This window comes from Bombina bombina, chromosome 4 (assembly GCF_027579735.1).
Source record: "Bombina bombina isolate aBomBom1 chromosome 4, aBomBom1.pri, whole genome shotgun sequence".
NCBI classification, from domain to species: domain Eukaryota; kingdom Metazoa; phylum Chordata; class Amphibia; order Anura; family Bombinatoridae; genus Bombina; species Bombina bombina.
In genome coordinates this window covers 785839091-785860629 of record NC_069502.1, presented here as the reverse complement: position 1 = coordinate 785860629, position 21539 = coordinate 785839091, and the positions used below count along the sequence as shown (strand labels likewise).

Sequence of the window (21539 nt, the reverse complement as noted above, 5' to 3'; positions counted from 1 at the left end):
ACTACAAAAAAAGGGAGGACTCCCCCTTACGGGAAATTGATCCCATTACCAACTCCTGACCGTCCTTGGAAGGACATAGCAATTGACTACATAGTCGACCTACCTATTTCTGAAGGGAATAACACCATATTAGTAGTCGTAGACCTATTTAGTAAAATGGCACATTTCGTGCCCTACCATAAGCTGCCAACTTCTTCTGAAACCATTTCCTTAATGATACATCATATATTCAAGTATCACGGACTCCCTAATAGTATTACCTCAGATAGGGGAACTCAATTCACCAGCCAATTCTGGAAACAACTTTGTCACTCATTGGGTATTTCTAGACGTCTCAGTACCTCTTTCCATCCCCAAACTAATGGCCAGACTGATAGGACAAACCAGTGCATAGAACAATATTTAAGATGTTTCATTTCAGCTAAACAAGATACCTGGACACAACTACTACCATACGCAGAATTCGCCTTCAACAATTCCATCCATTCCTCTACAAAGTTCACACCATTCTTCATTAATTATGGTTTCCATCCTTCTTTTGAATGGGATTCTATGGACAGCAACAGTTGTCCTGTTGTGAATGACCTCATCAACACTATTAGTGAATCTTTTTCACTAACTGCTGAAAATATCCGCATCGCCAAGGATCGCTATAAATTCCATTATGATAAAAAAAGGATTTCCTCGCCTAAATATAGTGTAGGTGACTACGTTTGGTTATCAACACGTAATCTACATTTACCCCTTCCTTCCAGGAAATTATCTTCAAACTTCATTGGACCATTTCCCATCATAAAAATTGTGAATATGAACGCTGTTACTCTTGCATTACCAGCAAATCTGAAATCCCATCCTACCTTTCATGTGTCTCTCCTCAAGCCTTATAGACAACTTCGTCACCATGATCCTTCTATTCCTTTACTTCCTCATCTACAGGATACCACCCTGGAGTATGAGGTACAAGATGTCTTGGACTCCCGACGTTTTCGTGGGCAGCTTCAGTATCTGGTCCATTGGAAGGGCTACCCTGATTCGGAGGACTCCTGGGAACCGGCTTCCAATCTCTCTGCCCCCCGGTTGGTGGCCAGGTTCCATGAACGTTATCCTGATCGTCCTGGACTCGATCCCCGGAGTTGATCTTTGGGGGGGGGGGGTCCTGTAATAATTGACTAAGTTCTTTGCCTTATCCTTTGTATAGCTGTGTCTTTTCACACTTACATAACTCCTCCCCAACAAGCAGTTTAAATTTCCCTCCTACTCATACCAAATTGCTTGATTGTTGAATCCAGCTTCTCACCCTCTAACCTGCTTGCAACTTTAGAGACAGACGCGGCTCACCTCTCTACCAAACACAGGACCGGAACCGGCAAGCTGTGACGTCACACGCCATCGCACACGCTGCAATTTCCCCAAACTCTGCAGGGGAACTTCGCTCTGTCCGGACAGACCTCACCCTTTACTTTTACTAGTAAGTCTCAAAAGCGCTTCCTTCAAACTCATACCGAAGTAACTTACGATCATTCAGCAATTACTCCTGACATGTCTCAGAATCTTAGTTAGGTTGCCTTCATATGTAAATGCTCTATTCAACCTATATTCTTAAGAGTTCAGATTCAACACCTAATTGCTGCATAAATCTCATTAACCCTATTTGTTGCCTTAAGTTGTACACTATGTCTGCTGCCACCTATGATTAGATATGGTATGTCTAAAACTTTAACTTGCAATTGCTTGTTGTTTATATGTGGGAACCAGTTTGTCAATACTGAGTGGGGCTATATGCTCTGAGGTCTCAGCCATTGTCACTCCTATCCTTATATTAAAGTGAACTGTATCTAATGATTCTGATCCTTGCTGCCTTCCCTCACTTACACAGAATCACTGATACATTCACAACACTCCTAAACCTGCAGTTGTGGTCCTAAAAATTCCCTCTCTCCTTTACAGGGGTGAGATTACCTTCCACAGGCTGACAGGAGCAGACATACAAGTTGGCAATGTTTGCCGATGATATACTTATGACATTAACAGATCCACTACAGTCCCTCCATAGCGTACAAGTAGAGTTGGAGAAATACGGGGCTGTTGCAAATTTTCTGATAAATGCAAACAAATCGGAATTATACCCGATAAACCTTTCAGATGCAGAACTTTTGGCAATTAAAAATGGGTTCCCCTGTAAACACAGGGTAATTTCATGACCAATGGGCTTGTATAATTCTCACTTTGTTTCAGCCCCTGTATTCTAAAACTTGACCTGTATGTTCTTTGTTGTCTTTTTTTGAATATCTCAATAAAAATTTTAAATATTAAAAAAAAAATGGAGTTCCCCTACAGAATACAGAATCAGGCGTTGAAATACCTGGGGATTTTTCTGACTCAGGATCCTACAACCTTGCGAAAATTAAATTATGGTCGCTTGGTGGGGGAATTTGAGCATTTAGCATCCTCCTGGTTGCCGAAAACACATATATCTTGGCTTGGAAGAATTGCTGCGGCGAAAATGACATTGTTGCCGAAAGCCTTATATGTCATGCAGACATTGCCAATACCAGGAGTTGCAGTAGATATCAGTAAAATGCAAGCGATCATAGATACATATATATGGCATAGAAGGCCACCAAGGTTAGCTAAGAATACGCTTTATAGGCATAGAGAAGACGGTGGGTTGGGGGTACCAAACCTATACTTTTATAAATTGTTGATTGCCGAGAACATGGTTGTTGAGTGGTGCAGACAGGGGGGTGACTCCTATAAGAGAGGGGTCCATCTAGAATCCCAATTGCTGGGAGTTCCACAGCTAGGTGCAATGTGTTGGGCACCCCAAAAACCTCCCATAGACAAAATAGAAGACTTCCCTATCATCAAAGAAACATGGTCCGATTGGCTTAAAATACGCAATAAAAGTAGATACATAACTTCAAATTACTCACCCCTAACTACACTATATCCAAACGAGGAACTCTTGTTACATCGGCTAGAGAAAAAACTAGACCCAGTCCCAACACCTAGATTACTGGATCATATTCCAATATATCTACTAATGGAAGGTGGCAGATTAGCAAAAAAAGATACTCTACTGGCACAAGGTCACAACCTCTTTCAATCCTGGTTCATCTACCACCAGGTACGTCATTTTGTATCCACACATAAAAGTAAGCAGGATATGACTAGACCACTTACAACATTTGAAAAAATATGCATACAACCCCACCACCCTAAAAAAGTAATCTCTACTATGTATAGAGACATACTTAAGTCATATATCCCGGCTAAGCCAAACTACACACATAGATGGGAAGCTGAGATGGGAAGGGAATACCCCAGTAAACAGTGGACCACATGGTTTCAGGCAACAGCTAAGTCAGCACATTCAGCAACAGCACTTGAAACGAATATCAAAATCCTTACCCGATGGTATCTCACCCCCTGTAAATTAAAACACATGTTCAATAGCGCCAGCAACAGATGCTGGAGGGGATGTAACCGAGAAGGTACAATGTTTCACATATGGTGGGAATGCGGGATAATACACACTTTCTGGGTACAGATATACCAACAAATCAGTAAAATTATTGGGGCCGACCTGCCACCCTCACCGGAGGGAATTTTGTTTAATGCTACTCCAGGAATCTGTTGCGGGATTAGGAAGGGTCTTTATCACATATTAATAAATGCAGCAAAAAAAGACTCATAGCAAGATTTTGGAAGAAAGTACACGCGCCAACACTTAGCAATTGGATTGACCTAGTCAAGAACACATTAATTTTGGAGAGGCTACATTATCTTAGAATGGGCAATCTGAATGTTTATCATGATATGATATTTCTCTGGGAGCAGTATATATATATATATATATATATATATATATATGCACAGGAGGTGACTAACAGATAAAGTTAAAATTTAAGATGCAAATGGCTTCCCTCTATAGGATTTGCCCATGATGAGTGAAACTCTAACACCGTTTATTAGAGAATCTGTCGGTAGACCCATGGCAAATTATTTGATATTATTTGCTGAGATTTGTAACCTGTGTTTTTTTCCTTTTTACTTGTTTGTTTTCCTTTTCTTTTTGTTGTTGTTTTCTTTCTCTCTTTTCTATGATTCTGTTCATGATTATGTTTTTCTGCAAAGTGTTTCAAGGTACAAAGCTATTGACATATAAGTCTACTGGACTTCTGGAGCGGATAGACATTTATCAGACTTATAGATCATGCCACGTGCATGAGTCATAGCATGTATAACCCTGTTTGGTTTGTAGTGATAACAAATGTGGCCACTCACTTGATATTGTCACCAAAGGTCTTATATGATCACTAATAATTATAATTACCATGAATGCAATATCCTGTTTTTGAATTGACGTAATCACACTTTGCTGCTCGGTGAATTGTACTGTTTTTATTCGTGCATGTGAAGTTTAATGAGCTGTATAACTGCTTGTATTCTGTAAGTTTATCAAAACTTCAATAAAGCTTTAAAAAAAAAAAAAAAAAAGACTGAGCACAAACTGATAATGGAAGTAAATTGGAAAGTTGTTTAAAAATTGTATGCTCTGAATCATGAAAGTTTAATTTTGACTATAGTGTATAAGTTACATTTAATTTACTCGTATTATCAAATTTTCTTTATTCTCTTGGTATCTTTATTTGAAATGCAAGAATCTAAGTTTAGATGCCGGCCCATTTTGGTGAACAACCTGGGTTGTCCTTGCTGATTGGTGGAAAAAATCCATCCAACAATCAAAAAGTGCTGTCCAGAGTCTTAACCCAAAAAAGCTTAGATGGCTTTTATTTCAAATAAAGATAGCAAGAGCACGAAGAAAAATTGATAATAGGAATAAATTAGAAAGTTGCTTAAAATTGCATACTCTTTCTGAATCAGGAAAGAAAAAAAATTGGGTTCAGTGTCCCTTTAAGAAAAATAAATAAATCATGGTTTAAATAAAGTATGCAATTTTAGGAGACTTTTCAATTAGTTTATGTATCAAATATACTTTATTCTTTGGCATTCTGATTAAAAATGAAGCTGAACAGGATCAGGGGCAACAATGCCTTCCTGGGAACTAGCTGGCGATTGGTGGCTAATGACATATGCATCGTTATTGGCTAACTAGATATTTTCACCTAGGTCCCAGTAATGCATTGCTGCTCTAGACTAGAGTTGACTATAACTATATTTTTGAGGTTAAACAGATAGCTATATGCATATACTAATCCAATATAAAATCCTTTAACAAATCAGAACATTTTTTTTTTTGCACTTTTACTAAATTATAATTAAACCGAACAGTGCAGGTTTAAAGCTTTGTTTTGTTATTTTGGTTGCTTGAGCAAACTGTTTAATAGCTGCAACCTGGGAGGGAGTAGTTTAAACCATGTATAAGAGGCAATCACAGAATGTTACTGAAATGAACCTCAAACATGTAAATACACTTGTATTCAAACCTCCATGTTACCTACACAGGTCAGAGAATTGTTCATGCACAAGCTTAAGGACAATTTTTACATTCGCAAAAATCCTTCACGTGTCTCATGCAAGACTACAGGATAAAAAAAAAAAAAGGTTGCACAAGCAGATATGTTATTTGTATTTTATATATACAAAAAATATATATATAAAAACATATATAGAAAAACTATAAGAGTATCATTCATATGTCTACATGTATACCAGAATGTTTATATATGTCTTTAGTGGAATGACGTAGTATAATCCTTAGATAAAAATAAATGAAAATGCAAATGCTAAAATTACAGTGAAATTATATGTTGCTATGCACTGAATTCAGCCATAAGAGGTGCCCAAATAAGGTTAAATGCTACAGACGATTGTTTGTTATGCCAGAAGTAAACGTGACGCATTCATATAAAGCATATTCAAACTGAGCCAGAGGCTACATTTCTGGAGCCTGTATGTTCTGGCTTTCTCCAGCCATATACACATATATGCCACCATTTATCAAATACCTGACAGACAAGGCTCCCGTCTGGAAACATTTTCCACCCAGCACTGCTTGCAATGCCCCTGCAGAGATTGTCAATCATCCTCAATTTTGACCAGGATGATTTAACTCCACCACCCTAGAGGTGGTATAGTGGTTAAGTAGTAGAAGTCTTAAATAGGACACTAAATACATTTCATGCACATCCCTTTAATCATGGGTGCTGCCATTATGCAACTGAGGTTATACTGTATCTGAAGGAGTTACTGCACATGTGCAAACACGGTAGCACTGGAAGGTAGTGAAAGACATATTTCAACATGACTAGAGGGAGGCAGGGAATAACCTTAATAATATGCTTATAAAAAGCTAGCATTTTTAGGCACGCTCCCATGAGCATGTGCAACGCTCGGGCTCCAAAGTGGTTTCTAAATGATGCCCTTGGACTGTTCTAGTTTTTTTTTTTTTTTTTTAAATGTGGGATATAAAACACTAACTAGGCATGGTTGTGAACATTAAACATTAACCCCTTTGTGCCAGCACAATAGTGTTAAAATTGTTGATGCGATTGCGTGATTATAAGGCTAGGATTGGATCATGGGAAACTGCTTACGATACTAGGCACGCCTGCCAGGCCAATTCTTGACTGCGTCAAAGGGGGAAGAAGTAGGACACCATATAAGGTCAGACGCTCCATGAAGTTCTAACAGCATTAAAGACCAGCACTATTAGGACAGCATAGAACGTCCCAACGGCATGAAGGGGTTAAGAATACGTTGTCTTAAACGTCCACAAAAATAAACTTTTTGTTGTTACCTCTAAAAGAGTGCATATTAAAATGTATTAACTTTTCTTTGAAAAACAGATATCCCAGTACGGAGGGGGCTTGCTGCTGTCCACTAATATAATGGTGAGTGTTTTCCTATTAGCCAGTGAGCAATCAGTCAACATGTCTAAGTTGGCACAAGAACAAAACAAAAAAAAAGTTACAGCCGAGAGCTGGAGTTCCTGAGCTAAAGGCAACTGCCTGAATATGGAACCGGAGCATGATCGGTACCCTACAATGTATAAATAAAAAAATAAAAAGGTGGGGGTCCCTAGAAAACTATTGCCAGTGGTACTGGCAGAAAGCTGCCAGTACTAAAGACGGCAGCAAGCAGGAGGAGGATTACTACACTGCAGAATACATACAAAATAAATAAACTAAATTACATATTGGCAGATAGTCATTACCTTAGATTATGGTAACCAGTGGGGGAGTGAGGGAGAGAAGAGAGCTTTTTGGGAGGGATCAGGGGATGGGAGGTGTCAAGTAGGGGGGTACATTTCTACACCAATGGTTTTCAAATCTGTAATCAGGCCTCCCTAACGGGCCACATTTTGAGGATTTCTGAACTGGAGCGCAGTTGAAATAATCAGCTGATTAACAAACATTTAACAGGTTATTTTACCTGCTCTCGTCCAAGGTAATACTGAAAAACTGGACTGTTGGGGAGGTTTGAAAACTAGTGATCTACACTAAAGCTAAAATTAACCTCACAAGCAACCCGATTTACCCCTTCGCTGCCAGGAATAATAGAAGTGTGGTGCGCAGCAGCAATTAGCGGCCTTTTAATTAGCAAAAGGCAAAGCCATGTATGTCTGCTATTTCTGAACAAAGGGGATCCCACAGAAGCTTTTATACAATCATGTGCGCCATGATTGCACAAGCAGTATGTAAAAAAAAAATTAAGTACTAGCATTTGGAGGTGAAATGTTGGAATTAAATATAACAAAATGGGACTAGATCATTACCTTGGGTTATGTACATTATACATAAGAAAACAAGGCTCTATTTCTGTTTCAGCATTTTAGCAAAAATGCTAAAAAAAATCTCCGGTATTTTGGGCAAGTTCTTCTCTGAAAGTCCCGGTAGCGAAGGGGTTAAAGGGACATTCCAGTCAAAATGTAAATGCACATAGATTATACCTTTGAGTAGAAACATATTTGCAACAAACATGTATTAGCAAAAATACTTCTAGTAAAAGTTATCACTGTTTTAGTGTTAACATTTTTCTCTGCACGTGCATGTGAAGCATTGCTAGATATTGTCACTGCACCCACATTTTAAATAATGTAGCTGCTGAGATCATCACTGGGGTGTGTATCATGTCAGCAATTAACAAATTGGGTCAGTACCAGACGATACAATCACCTTAGGCTCACTGATCTAGTGCAGTGTTTAAAATGCTGGTGCACGGTGCATACTTAAATACACTTTTGAAACAGCTATAGCTTTTATTAGAAGTATTTTTGCTAATACATGTATATTACAAAATTGCTTCTGTTCAATACCGAAATGCACCCACAGGGTTTTCAATTTTGGCTGGAATATCCCTTTAAGTGCATGGTGAAGATAAAATAGTAGAGCTTGTTCAGTATTGATGAGCACTTGGCCTTCCAAGATACAAAAGTGAATGGCCACATAATGTTGAGTGTACGTGCGTGAGCTCATAAACCCCTTTAAAAATGAGATCCTAAGATACCATGGCAGCTGTGAATTTGTAGCAGCACTAGAGATAAGAAAAATACATTAACAAAAGGAACAGACCAGCACATCATGATACAAGCTGGTTTGATTCAAGCTCCATAATCAAAAAATGACATGCTCTAATTTGTAAAGAGCATGTAATTTTAAGACAATTAAACACACACAGTAGTGTAGAGTAGGGTCAAAAGGACACTTAACCCAAAATGTATTCTTTCATTATTCAGATAGAACATGCAATTTTAAGCAACTTTCTAATTTACTCCTATTATCAATTTTTCTTCGTTCCCTTTGTATCTATTTGAAAAAGCAGGAATCTAAGCTTAGGAGCCTGCTCATTTTTGGTTCAGCACCTGGGTAGCCATTGCTGATTGGTGGCTACATTTATCCAATCAGAAAGCGCTACCCAGGTGCTGAGCCTAAAATGGACTGGCTCCTAAGCTTACTTTCCTGATTTTCAAATAAAGATAGCAAAAGAAGAAAAAATGATAATAGGAGTAAATTAGAAAGCTGCTTAAAATTGCATGCTCTGTGTGAATCATGAAGAAAAAAAAATGGGTTTAGTAACCCTTTAAAGGGACAATCTAGTCAAAATTAAGCTTTTATTCAGATAGGACATGTAATTTTAATCAACTTTCCAATTTACTTTTATTTACTTAGTTTAAACTAAACATAGGCAGACTCATGTGCTAATTTCTAAAACCTTGAGCTTTTTAAATTCCTTTTCAACACAAAGAGACAAAGTACACGTGGGCCATATAGACAACACTGTGTACAGGCACAGGGAGTTATTTAAGATTTAGCCCAACACAATGCTAACTGCAAGACAATAGATAATGCACAGTCATGTGATCAGGGGGCTGGTTGTGAAAAACTGGAGAATGGGTAATAAAAGGGATTACCTATCTTTTAAAACAATAACAAGTCTATGGTAGACCGTCCCTTTAACCACTGCAACTAGCAGATTGGATCAGTGGTGGGTTCCGCTCAGGACCCACATTGCTCGGCGGGTGCTGAGCAGCATTTCTGTGTGTTTTACCCCTTTCTATGGGTTATACATACAGTAGTGTAGGGTTAAGACATGCTCTAATAAATAAGATCATGCCATTTTACGACCATAACAGCAGGAATACTTCAGATGTATTTTCTTTACCATAGACAAGAAAATAAAGAATGGAATACAGTAGCTACAAACCCAACCAACATTCCAAATTGTAGCAATTTTTTAAAAAAAAAAAAAATATATATATATATATATATATATATATATATATATATATATATATATATATATTTCAAAATATCCTTTTGAAGCTTAACTATATACATAGGCAGTCATTGTTCAAACAGGCATAATTTATACAACAGAAAAAAAGCCTCAATCTAATATTAGGCCTTTAAAAAGACAGGGAATACAGCACTCTTTATATTTATATAAAGCACATATTTATTGTTACACAGTTCCAGAACTGAAACAAATCAAGCAAATATTGGTAAAGCTGAACAAATATACATATATATAATAAGTATCAAGTACTCACACATTACATTCATTCAACATACATACTGAAACGCACTATGCATCAGCATTGAAATCTATACTTAATCACAAAAATCTTATGTGGCCACAACGACTAGAAAATAACAGCGCTGTTACTTTAGGAAAAAAATCTTTGCAAAGATAATAAAAAACTGCAAAACAGTCCATTTCCAAAAAGTAATAATATAGTAGTGTCAAATAGTAACTTTGTGTTGATAAAGTCAAAATAGGTCTCCAAGAATTTGTGTCAGGAAAAGCGTTAGTATGGTGAACAGGCAAGCAGGATAATAAGCAGAAAATAAGCATATAAATGTCCAGCTCCTTATTGCAATGCTTTTTAAGCCTTATAATAAGCGTTAATATGAGAAACAGGCAGGCAGGTTACTGAGCAGGAGATAAGCATGTGTATCTCCAATTCCTTATTGCAATGCTTCTTAAGCTTTATAGTGCATATATTGTGAATATAGGGACCGTTACCTTCCGCAACTGGGCTTCACAGGAATTTACCACAATGTGTCTGTTTAAACAAACACTGCTTAGCCTGTACCTCTATCTTCCAAATGCTTCCAGCGTAGTCTCGCCAGACCTGTTATTCATGTAGCTCCACTTCACAGCAGCGAACTCATTTCTTCAACTCTGTGAAAAACTCCTTGTGGAAGCTGCATTCATGCGAGTACTTCACAATCAAATGCAAAAACAGCCAACGTTAGTTTCTCCCAGAATCCTTTGCAAAAAAGGGGCTTCATCAGGGCTGTCCATCAACCTGTGTGCTGGTCTTTTAAAGAGTAAAACTCCTCTTTCTTTTACATTGTTATTTCTACAAAAAAGGGGGAGTAGCTACTCTCACCAAACAAACAAACACAGGTTACAAGCTTTCTTTCATTCAAAACTTACGCATTCACACTAAGAATCAAAATCTCTTTATTTTGTAAACACTTATTTTTGAACATATCACCATTTCCTCTTTATAGACATTTTAAGGATAGAATACACTTGTATAATCTTATATTCCTGTATGCAATACCATACATAGAGAACCATTTTGCTATTATATGTCCTTTTAATAAACATACAAATAGCTCTATATTTATTTAGATGCATCATATTCGATGCTAAATAGGTACATACACCTTTAAAATATCCAATATTGAAAAATACACTCCTTCAAAATTACATTTTGTATAATGTTATATGAGCATATTTAGATATGTTAAAACAACAGATCTAACCTAACTCTTTAATGGTAATTATATATATATATCCAAGAACAAGAGGGGGTATATGCACTCTCGCCAAATACCATCAGCTGCCAGGGTGCTCTGTAGGGAAATTCATCAGCAAAGTCAAAGAAAGCACTCACTGGTCTTCAGATAAATCATCAAAATAGAATTTTATTAGTGACGTTTCGGGACAAACAGCGTCAGAGGAAGGGACGCTGTTTGTAACCGAAACGTCACTAATAAAATTCTATTTTGATGATTTATCTGAAGACCAGTGAGTGCTTTCTTTGACTTTGCTGATATATATATATATATTTTTTTTATTTATTTTTTTTCAAAGAAAATAGTATTGGAAGTGCATAGTAAGTTCTTATATCCAATTCCTATTACATTTAGTCTAATGCTGTATGAGCATACTTAGATATCTTAAAGCAACAGATCAAACCTTAATGTAATTTTTTAATATTCATTTTGTGTATATTCAAAGGAAATAACATAGGAAAATACATAAGTTCTTATATCTTACAGGTAGCTTGCAAATTCTAGTTTTTCATTGAGGCCTCTAGGGTATAGCGTTTTAAGTGTATACATACATTTTGTCTCTTTTTGTAGGAGACATTTATCATTGTCTCCTCCTCTTCCTGACATAATGCCCCTATCAATACCCACAAACCTCAAAGTTTCAGGTTTTGAATCATGGTACTCCAAAAAATGTCTTGCCACACTTGTGTCCCTTTGGGAGATTATGTCGTCTCTATGTTCTCTTATGCGGTCTTTGATTTGTCTTTTCGTTTTACCCACATAGAATTTTGGACAGGAACAAGAGAGGAGATAAACCACCTCAAAAGAGTCACAGTTGTTAAAGTATTTAATCTGAAATTCTCTTTCCCCTGTATTGAATGTTTTTGTCTTAATCATAAATGGACAATAAACACATCTCCTGCATGGAGAGTTGCCTTTTATTTTATGGGAACTAAGTCAGTTTCCCATATAGGGAGATCTTACATAGTTACTGTTTACCAATGTATCTAAGATTTTGTGCCCTTTTGGCTGTCATTTGGGGGTATGTTCCTACTGCTTCTTTTATCCTTTCATCTTGAATTAGATAGTGCCAATTCTTTTTAAAAATGGACCTCAATGTTTCCCACTGACAGTTGTATTTTCATTTCCCAAGGGTTTATTTTCCTTATATAGAAGCTTATCTCTTTTTATGTTTCTTGCTCTTACTCGTGCTTTTTTATGCACTTTTTTGAATACCCTCTTCTCAAAAATCTGTTTTGCATCAAATCAGCATGTTCTTCAAATGTTCTATCTAGAGAACAATTCCTCCTCTCATGAATTGTCCAGTTGGTACCCCTCTTTTTACACTAGCAGGATGACCACTGGAGGCTTCAAGGATACTGTTTGTGGCTGTATCCTTTCTGATGTTTTCTGTGATAAGCATATTCCCTTGTTTCTTAATTTTAATATCCAAAAAATTAAGCTCACTCATTTATTTCAGATGTTAGAAAAATATTTCTGTCATTCGTATTCAGTTTTTCAATAAATTCTTTTAGGATATCCACCGGGCCATCCCACAGAAGCAGGATGTCGTCCACATACCGAACCCAAAGATACACATACTTCTCCACAATGTCCTCATGTTTATCAAAAACATCCGCTAGTTCCCATGCCCCCAAATGTAGGCATGCATATGTGGGGGCACAAACCGCCCCCACTGCGGTTCCTTTAAGTTGTTGATAGATCTGATTGTCAAACATGAAAACATTGTGGGTCAGAACAAATCTCAACAATTAAACGACAAATTCTGTGTGTTTCGAATATAGTTCACCTCTTGTCTCCAAAAAATGTCTGGCTGCCCCAATTCCTATATCATGAGGAATTGAGGCATACAGGCTCTCTACATCAAGTGAGGCCAAAACTGTTGTATTTGAAACCATTAGACCATCCAATTTTCTTAACAGATCTAAGGTATCTTTCACATATGAGGGTAATGTCACCAAAAAGGGCCTTAGAAAAACATCTATGTAATTTCCTATTTTCTCAGTTAGACTACCTATTCCTGACACTATGGGACGTCCCGGTGGATTTTTCCTATTTTTGTGCAATTTGGGTATAGTGTAGAATACCGGGGTCACCGGATGTTCAGGATACATGAATTTAAATTCTTCCAGGCTAATAAGTTTTTCAATTTTAGCATCATTCAAGATCTTAAAGAGATCAGATTGCGATTTATTTATTGGATTAAAGGGTAGCTTTACATATTGTTTCTTATCATTTAGCTGACGTTTTACTTCATTCACATATTGTTTTTCATCCATAAGGACAAGGTTACCGCCCTTATCGGCCGGCTTTATGATGATATTCTTGGCCCTTATTAAATCCTTTCCTTATGGGTAAGATTGTCATTAAAGAGTAACTTATCATATACTTTTTCTAGGTCTCTTTCTACAGCTTTTACAAAGTAACTTACAGCTGGTACAAGAGACAGGGGTGGCATATAAGCTGATTTTGGTTTCTCATATTAACGCTTATTATAAGGCTTAAAAAGCATTGCAATAAGGAGCTGGACAGGACATTTGTATGCTTATTTTCTGCTTATTATCCTGCTTGCCTGTTCACCATACGAACGCTTTTCCTGACACAAATGCTTGGAGACCTATTTTGACTTCATCAACAAAGTTACTATTTGACACTACTATATTATTACTTTTTGGAAATGGACTGTTTGCAGTTTATTATCTTTGCAAAGATTTTTTTCTTAAAGTAACAGCGCTGTTATTTCCTAGTCATTGTGGCCACATAAGATTTTTGTGATTAGGTATAGATTTCAATGTTGATGCATAGTGTGTTTCAGTATGTATGTTGAATGAATGAATGCAATGTGTGAGTACTTGATACTTTGTGTATATATGTATATTTGTTCAGCTTTACCAATATTTGCTTGATTTGTTTCAGTTCTGGAATTGGAACTAACAATAAATATGTGCTTTATATAAATATAAAGAGTGCTGTATTCCCTGTCTTTTTAAAGGCCTAATATTAGATGGAGGCTTTTTTCTTCTCATATAGTGTTGTATAAATGTATTAATTAAGGGTGTGCACCATAACAGGCTATTATACTTGTGAAATGTAAGCACTGTGTATGAGGAATAAGTGTTTTTATTCAAACAGGCATAAGCTACCCTTTATGAGCCCTTGCTCTAGTCTTTAACATTCACATCTTCAAGTGTTTTAAGGTTAGAACATTTTATTATTGGCCTATTACTTGTATACAGCCGAGTAAAATAAAGATAGTATAAACCAAAATGTTCATTCCTAGTACTCCCTGTGCTATTTGGTGTTCATTAGCAACGCAATGTTACATGTATTAGCCGTCTATGGGATAGCCAAAAAAAAAAAAGCAGACATGTCACTGGACTACTGGTCTATGATGCAGTGACATTTTGGGTGGGTTTTAAATGAAAAAGGGGGTGTTGTTGTAGAGCTATTACCCTTCCCGCCTTCTTTGACTACGGGCTGCGTCACTAGATTCCTAGACACTGCATATAGAGCAGCTAAGAAGGAAGAGGAAGCATATGGCTGCTCCCTGTCAAGGTGAATGCAGCTAAACTTCATCTGCTTCAAGGCAGGAAGCCATTACGTATGAGGATATTAAATAAAATAGTGTAAACACGCCACAAAAGAAAAGCTCAAACACTTCTGCAAATAATTCAATGCCACTAAAAAGCTACCATCATAACACCTGCGCTAGAGCCCAACAAACCATCCATGCCCCCTTGCACGTGTTTATAGTAAAAGGCCAGTAGTAGCCCCCATTAGCGTTCACGCAATCTACTTCATATTGTAAGACTATACCTCAAAACTTTTAACTCAATATATTACATTAAACATGTATTTAAAAAAATGCCTCAAGTAATAAATATTCACAATGTAAAATTTAGCGGAAACGCATTAGACAGACACTTGACAGCCCATTAAATGTTGCTGCACATGTATGACGTTAGACGTATCCCTTCAGATCTTACCATTATTTTATTATAAATGCGACCACACACACAGCATAGCCCCCAATGGGCCCTTGACTCACCTGACAGCGGCATACAATATCCGCATCCTGAGCCAGCAAATCCACCACTTTGCCTTTCCCTTCATCTCCCCACTGAGCTCCGAGGACTACGGTCACCTTATTACCCACATAATAACGATGAGAATTCGAGCAGAAGCTTCCCCCATTGGTTATACTGGGCTCGATAGTTGCTGTGGAATCGGACGACATGATGATGCCTGGCGGCTGCTGGGACTTGTAGCTGGATGGCCTCACAGTAAAACTGAATATACTTCCTGTGCTTCTCACGCTGCCTGACCTAATACAACTACACAAAAGAGAGAACTAAACCCATCCCACTCCTGCCCACCTCAACAAGTCTTGTTGTGTGTGTACTTTTTTTTTTTTTTTTGCGCCTCTTTTGTGTTAAGATCTGTACAATTTGCTTATCGCCATCTGCTGGTTTTATAGCAAATATATATATTTCTTAGTAGTTCTTATAAGTGGAATAAAGCATATACCAGTACTAGTAATTGCTGTTGTATCTAATTAGGTTTATTCAAGAAATCCATTTGGGCTTGTCACATTTCTTGAAGAAATACGATAATAAAATGAGCACACTATTTTGCACGTAATGAATATAATCTTATTTTGTTTCCAATTGATACCCCAAGTTTTAGAAACTAAACATTGTCTAAGCCAGATAGTATCAGGAGTAACAATTGTAGCCTAATTAATGTTTTATACATATTTGTTACTTTACATAACTACCAAACATATTAATTGCCAAGCACTGTCACATTTGCCATGTGTTTTGAGATATGCCCACTATCTCTCCAGCAGCTTACTCCACCAATTTCCAGTGACTTTTCCAATGACACTCTCTGAAACTGCCCAATGACACCATGACCATACCATTACCACTCTCAGTCCTCAGTGTCCTGGTTTGAAGGGACTTACTGAGCCATGTCCATATTGGCTCAGACACACCCATGCCCCACACAAACATGCCTATTAATTAAATATGACCCCATGCAATACCCACCCATAAAACTCTTAACCTTCCACATTCTGGAAATCCCCCAGAACATCCAGAAGATATTGTAAGGCATGCATCATGACACGTCCTCTCCCACTTATGGCAAAACAAAGGCCCGCCCTCCTGTCATGGTTCCTGTCAATATTTTCCCTCCTTCATTTGTACCCTTGCTGTGCATAAAGTAGTGCTCATGTAATAAGGGAATTGCCTTGCAAATTCAGGGCAACTGGCATAATGTAAAGCATTCCCCTCAGCACCCTCTAAGACTGCCATTCAGCAAAGGACAGCTTACTGCCTATAGTGCACTTCCAAAGATCATTTATATGAGATAAAAGAACAGCTCAGGGACATAAAAACCAACATTTTTATTTCACGATTCAGATAGAGCATGCAATTTTAAACAACTTTCCAATTTACTTCTATTATCACATTTTCTTCATTTTCTTGTTATCCTTTGTTGAAAAGCAGGTATGTAAGCCGAGGAGTGTGCACGTGTCTGCAGCAATATATGACAGCAGTTTTGCAACAATATTATACATTAGCCAAGAGCACTAGATGTCAGCACTGTTTCTTGTCATGTGGTGCATCATGCATGTGCACGCTACCTACCTAGGTATCTCTTTGATATTTTGATAATAGAAGTAATTTAATTAATTAAAATTGAATTCTCTATCTGACTAATGAAATAAACATTTTGGGTTTCATGTACCTTTAAAGTTCTATACTGTCTTAACCCCTTAAAGGGACACTGAACCCAAATATTTTCTTTCGTGATTCAGATAAAGCATGCAATTTTTAGCAACTTTCTAATTTACTCCTATTATCAATGTTTCTTCTTTTTCTTGCTATCTTTATATGAAAAAGAAGACATCTAAGCTTTTTTTCTTGGTTCAGAACTCTGGACAGCAGTGTTTGATTGGTGGATGAATTTATCCACCAATCAGCAAGGACAACCTAGGTTGTTCACCAAAAATGGGCCGGCATCTAAACTTACATTCTTGCATTTCAAATAAAGATACCAAGAGAATAAAGAACATTTGATAATAGGAGTAAAATAGAAAGTTGCTTAAAATGTCATGCTCTATCTGAATCACAAAAGAAAAAATTTGGGTACAGTGTCCCTTTAATGACCACAGCACTTTTCCATTTTCTGTCCGTTTGGGACCAAGGCTATTTTTACATTTTTGCGGTGTTTGTGTTTAGCTGTAATTTTCCTCTTACTCATTTACTGTACCCACACATATTATATACCGTTTTTCTCGCCATTAAATGGATTTTCTAAAGATACCATTATTTTCATCATATCTTTTAATTTGCTATAAAAATATATATAAAATATGAGGAAAAAATGGAAAAAAAAACACACTTTTCTAACTTTGACCCCCAAAATCTGTTACACATCTACAACCACCAAAAAACACCCATGCTAAATAGTTTAAAAATTTTGTCCTGAGTTTAGAAATACCCAATGTTTACATGTTCTTTGCTTTTTTTGCAAGTTATGGGGCAATAAATACAAGTAGCACTTTGCTATTTCCAAACCACTTTTTTTCAAAATTGGCGCTAGTTACATTGGGACACTGATATCTTTCAGGAATCCCTGAATATCCCTTGACATGTATATATTTTTTTAGAAGACATCCCAAAGTATTGATCTAGGTCCATTTTGGTATATTTCATGCCACCATTTCAAAAGCCAAATGCGATCAAATAAAAAAAATTGTTCACTTTTTCACACATTTTTTCACAAACTTTAAGTTTCCCACTGAAATTATTTACAAACAGCTTGTGCAATTATGGCAAAAATGGTTTTACATGCTTCTCTGGGATCCCCTTTGTTCATAAATAGCAGACATATATGGCTTTGGCATTGCTTTTTGGTAATTAGAAGGCCGCTAAATGCTGCTGTGCACCACACGTGTATTCTGCCCAGCAGTGAAGGGGTTAATTAGGGAGCATGTAGGGAGCTTGTAGGGTTAATTTTAGCTTTAGTGTAGTGTAGTAGACAACCCCAAGTATTGATCTAGGCCCATTTTGGTATATTTCATGCCACCATTTCACCCACCAAATGCGATTAAATAAAAAAAAAAGTTAAATTTTTCACAATTTTAGGTTTCTCACTGAAATCATTTACAAACAGCTTGTGCAATTATGGCACAAATGGTTGTAAATGCTTCTCTGGGATCCCCTTTCTTCAGAAATAGCAGACTTATATGGCTTTAGCGTTGCTTTTTGGTAATTAGAAGGCTTCTAAATGCCGCTGAGCACCACACGTATATTATGTACAGCAGTGCAGGGGTTAATTAGGGAGCTTGTAGGGTTAATTTTAGCTTTAGTGTAGAAGACAACCCAAAGTATTAATCTAGGCCCATTTTGGTATATTTCATGCCACCATTTCACCGCCAATTAAAAAAAAAATTCTGCTTTATCACAAACTTTTTCACAAAGTTTAGGTTTCTCACTGAAATTATTTACAAACACCTTGTGCAATTATGGCACAAATGGTTTTAAATGCTTCTCTGGGATCCCCTTTGTTGAGAAATAGCAGACATATATGGCTTTGGTGTTGCCTTTTGGTAATTAGAAGGCCGCTAAATGCCGCTGCGCGTCACACGTGTATTATGGCTAGCAGTGAAGGGGTTAATTAGGTAGCATGTAGGGAGCTTGCAGGGTTAATTTTAGCTTTAGTGTAGAGATCAGCCTCCCACCTGACACATTACACACCCTGATCCCTCCCAAACTGCTTTCTTCCCTCCCCCACCCCACAATTGTCCCCGCCATGTTAAGTACTGGCAGAAAGTCTGCCAGTACTAAAATAAAATCTATCTTTGATTTTATTTTTAAAAATAGGCATATTTACATATGCTGCTCTGTAGGATCCCCCCTTAGCCCCCAACCTCCCTGATCCCCCCAAACAGCTCTCTAACCCTCCCCCTCTAACTTATTGGTAGCTATCTTGGGTACTGGCAGCTTTCTGCCAGTACCCAGTTTACAGTAAAATCTTTTTTTTTTCTTTTTTTTTATATTTTTCCGTAGTGTAGCTTGCCCCCCCCAAAGACCATCCCCCCACCCCCCTCCCAGATTCCTTATATCATTTTATTTAAATTTTTAGCCCCCTCTCTGCCACTTTTTTTTCAATATTTTTTGTAGTGTAGCGGTTCCCACCCGCTCCCTTCCCGTGCATGAGCCCGCCCACTGGCAATCCCGCCCATGATCCCGCCCCCCTCCACATCACACGGCCCATCGATGGCCGCCCACCCGCCTCCCAGACTGGCTCCCACCCACCAACAATATAACCGGCCATCGATGTCCGGTGCAGAGAGGGCCAAAGAGTATCTCTCTCTGCATCGGATGGCCAAGGGGGGATATTGCAAGATGCCTCGATATCAAGGCATCACTGCAATAATCGGAAAGCGTCTGGAAGCGATCAGGATCGCTTCCACTGCTTTCCAATACCAAGGACGTACGCCATACGTCCTCGGTCGTTAACTGTACTTTTTTTGAGGACGTACGGCGTACGTCCTTGGTCCTTAAGGGGTTAAAGGGATAGAAAAGTCAAAATTAAACCTGCATGATTCAGACAGAGCATGTCATTTTAAGACACTTTTAAATTCACTTCTATTTTCAAATGTGCTTAGTTCTCTTAGTATCCCTTGTTAAAAAATGAATATGCACATATACACTAGTGGGAGCTGCTGCTAATTGGTGCCTGCATACATTTGTCTCTTGTGATTGGCTAAATAGATATGTTCAGCTTCCTGTCAGTAGTGCAATGCTGTCCCTTCAGCAATGGATAACAAGAGAATGAAGAAAATTTGATAAAAGAATTAAATTGGAAAGTTGTTTAAAATGTTATGTTCTATCTAAATCATAAAATAAAATGTTGGGGTTTACTATCCCTTTAAGAGGTGCCCTTTCAAGTATATTTACCTATTCTTTTGGAATTGCCCTTGGTTTACATACAACAAAAGGGACAGTAAAATCAAAATTAAACTTTCATGACTCAGGTAGCATGTAATTTTATCTGTATTAAAGTGTGTGAGTAGAAAATATATCAAATATGTCCCTGAGGGGGAGGGATATTGCCCTAAACCCACAGGGGGTTCTGGATGCAAATTACAAAGTAAATTAAATCAAAAGAAAAATAAGTAACATCCCAAAGCACTCACCAAAAGCAACAATATTCTCTAGATAAAACAAAGTCTCACCTCACCATTGTAGGGACAAAATATTAAAACATAACTTTTAATAACACTTTAAAATATATAAACTTTTATTTACGTCTATCTAACCTTACCTGCCTATACAGTTGCAAGAAAAAGTATGTGAACCCTTTGGAATGATATGGATTTCTGCACAAATTGGTCATAAAATGTGATCTGATCATCATCTAAGTCACAACAATAGACAATCACAGTCTGCTTAAACTAATAACACACAAAGAATGAAATGTTGCCATGTTTTTATTGAACACACCATGTAAACATTCACAGTGCAGGTGGGAAAAGTATGTGAACCCCTAGACTAATGACATCTCCCAGAGTTAATTGGAGTGAGATGTCAGCCAACTGGAGTCCAATCAATGAGATGAGATTGGAGGTGTTGGTTACAGCTGCCCTGCCCTATTAAAAACACACACCAGTTCTGGGTTTGCTTTTCACAAGAAGCATTGCCTGATGTGAATGATGCCTCGCACAAAAGAGCTCTCAGAAGACCTACGATTAAGAATTGTTGACTTGCATAAAGCTGGAAAGGGTTATAAAGTATCTCCAAAAGTCATGCTGTTCATCAGTCCACGGTAAGACAAATTTTCTATAAATGGAGAAAGTTCAGCACTGCTACTACTCTCCCTAGAAGTGGCCGTCCTGTAAAGATGACTGCAAGAGCACAGCGCAGACTGCTCAATGAGGTGAAGAAGAATCCTAGAGTGTCAGCTAAAGACTTACAAAAGTCACTGGCAAATGCTAACATCCCTGTTAGCGAATCTACAATACGTAAAACACTAAACAAGAATGGATTTCATGGGAGGATACCACAGAGGAAGCCACTGCTGTCCAAACAAAACATTGCTGCACGTTTACAGTTTGCACAAGAGCACTGGATGTTCCACAGCAGTACTGGCAAAATATTCTGTGGACAGATGAAACCAAAGTTGAGTTGTTTGGAAGAAACACACAACACTATGTGTGGCGAAAAAGAGGCACAGCACACCAACATC

The 21539-nt window shown here is 37.6% G+C and overlaps 1 protein-coding gene across 1 annotated transcript in view; it reads right to left on the bottom strand.

Annotated features, from left to right (window-relative positions):
* ADSS2 (adenylosuccinate synthase 2) overlaps positions 1–15718 on the bottom strand; it is a 306217-nt gene extending 290499 nt beyond the window's left edge. The window contains exon 1 of the mRNA XM_053711169.1: positions 15325–15718. Within this exon, the coding sequence (XP_053567144.1) occupies positions 15325–15513 (189 nt within the window). The 5' untranslated portion in view covers positions 15514–15718. The remainder of the gene's footprint in view (positions 1–15324) is intronic.
* Between the last annotated feature and the right edge of the window lie 5821 nt (positions 15719–21539).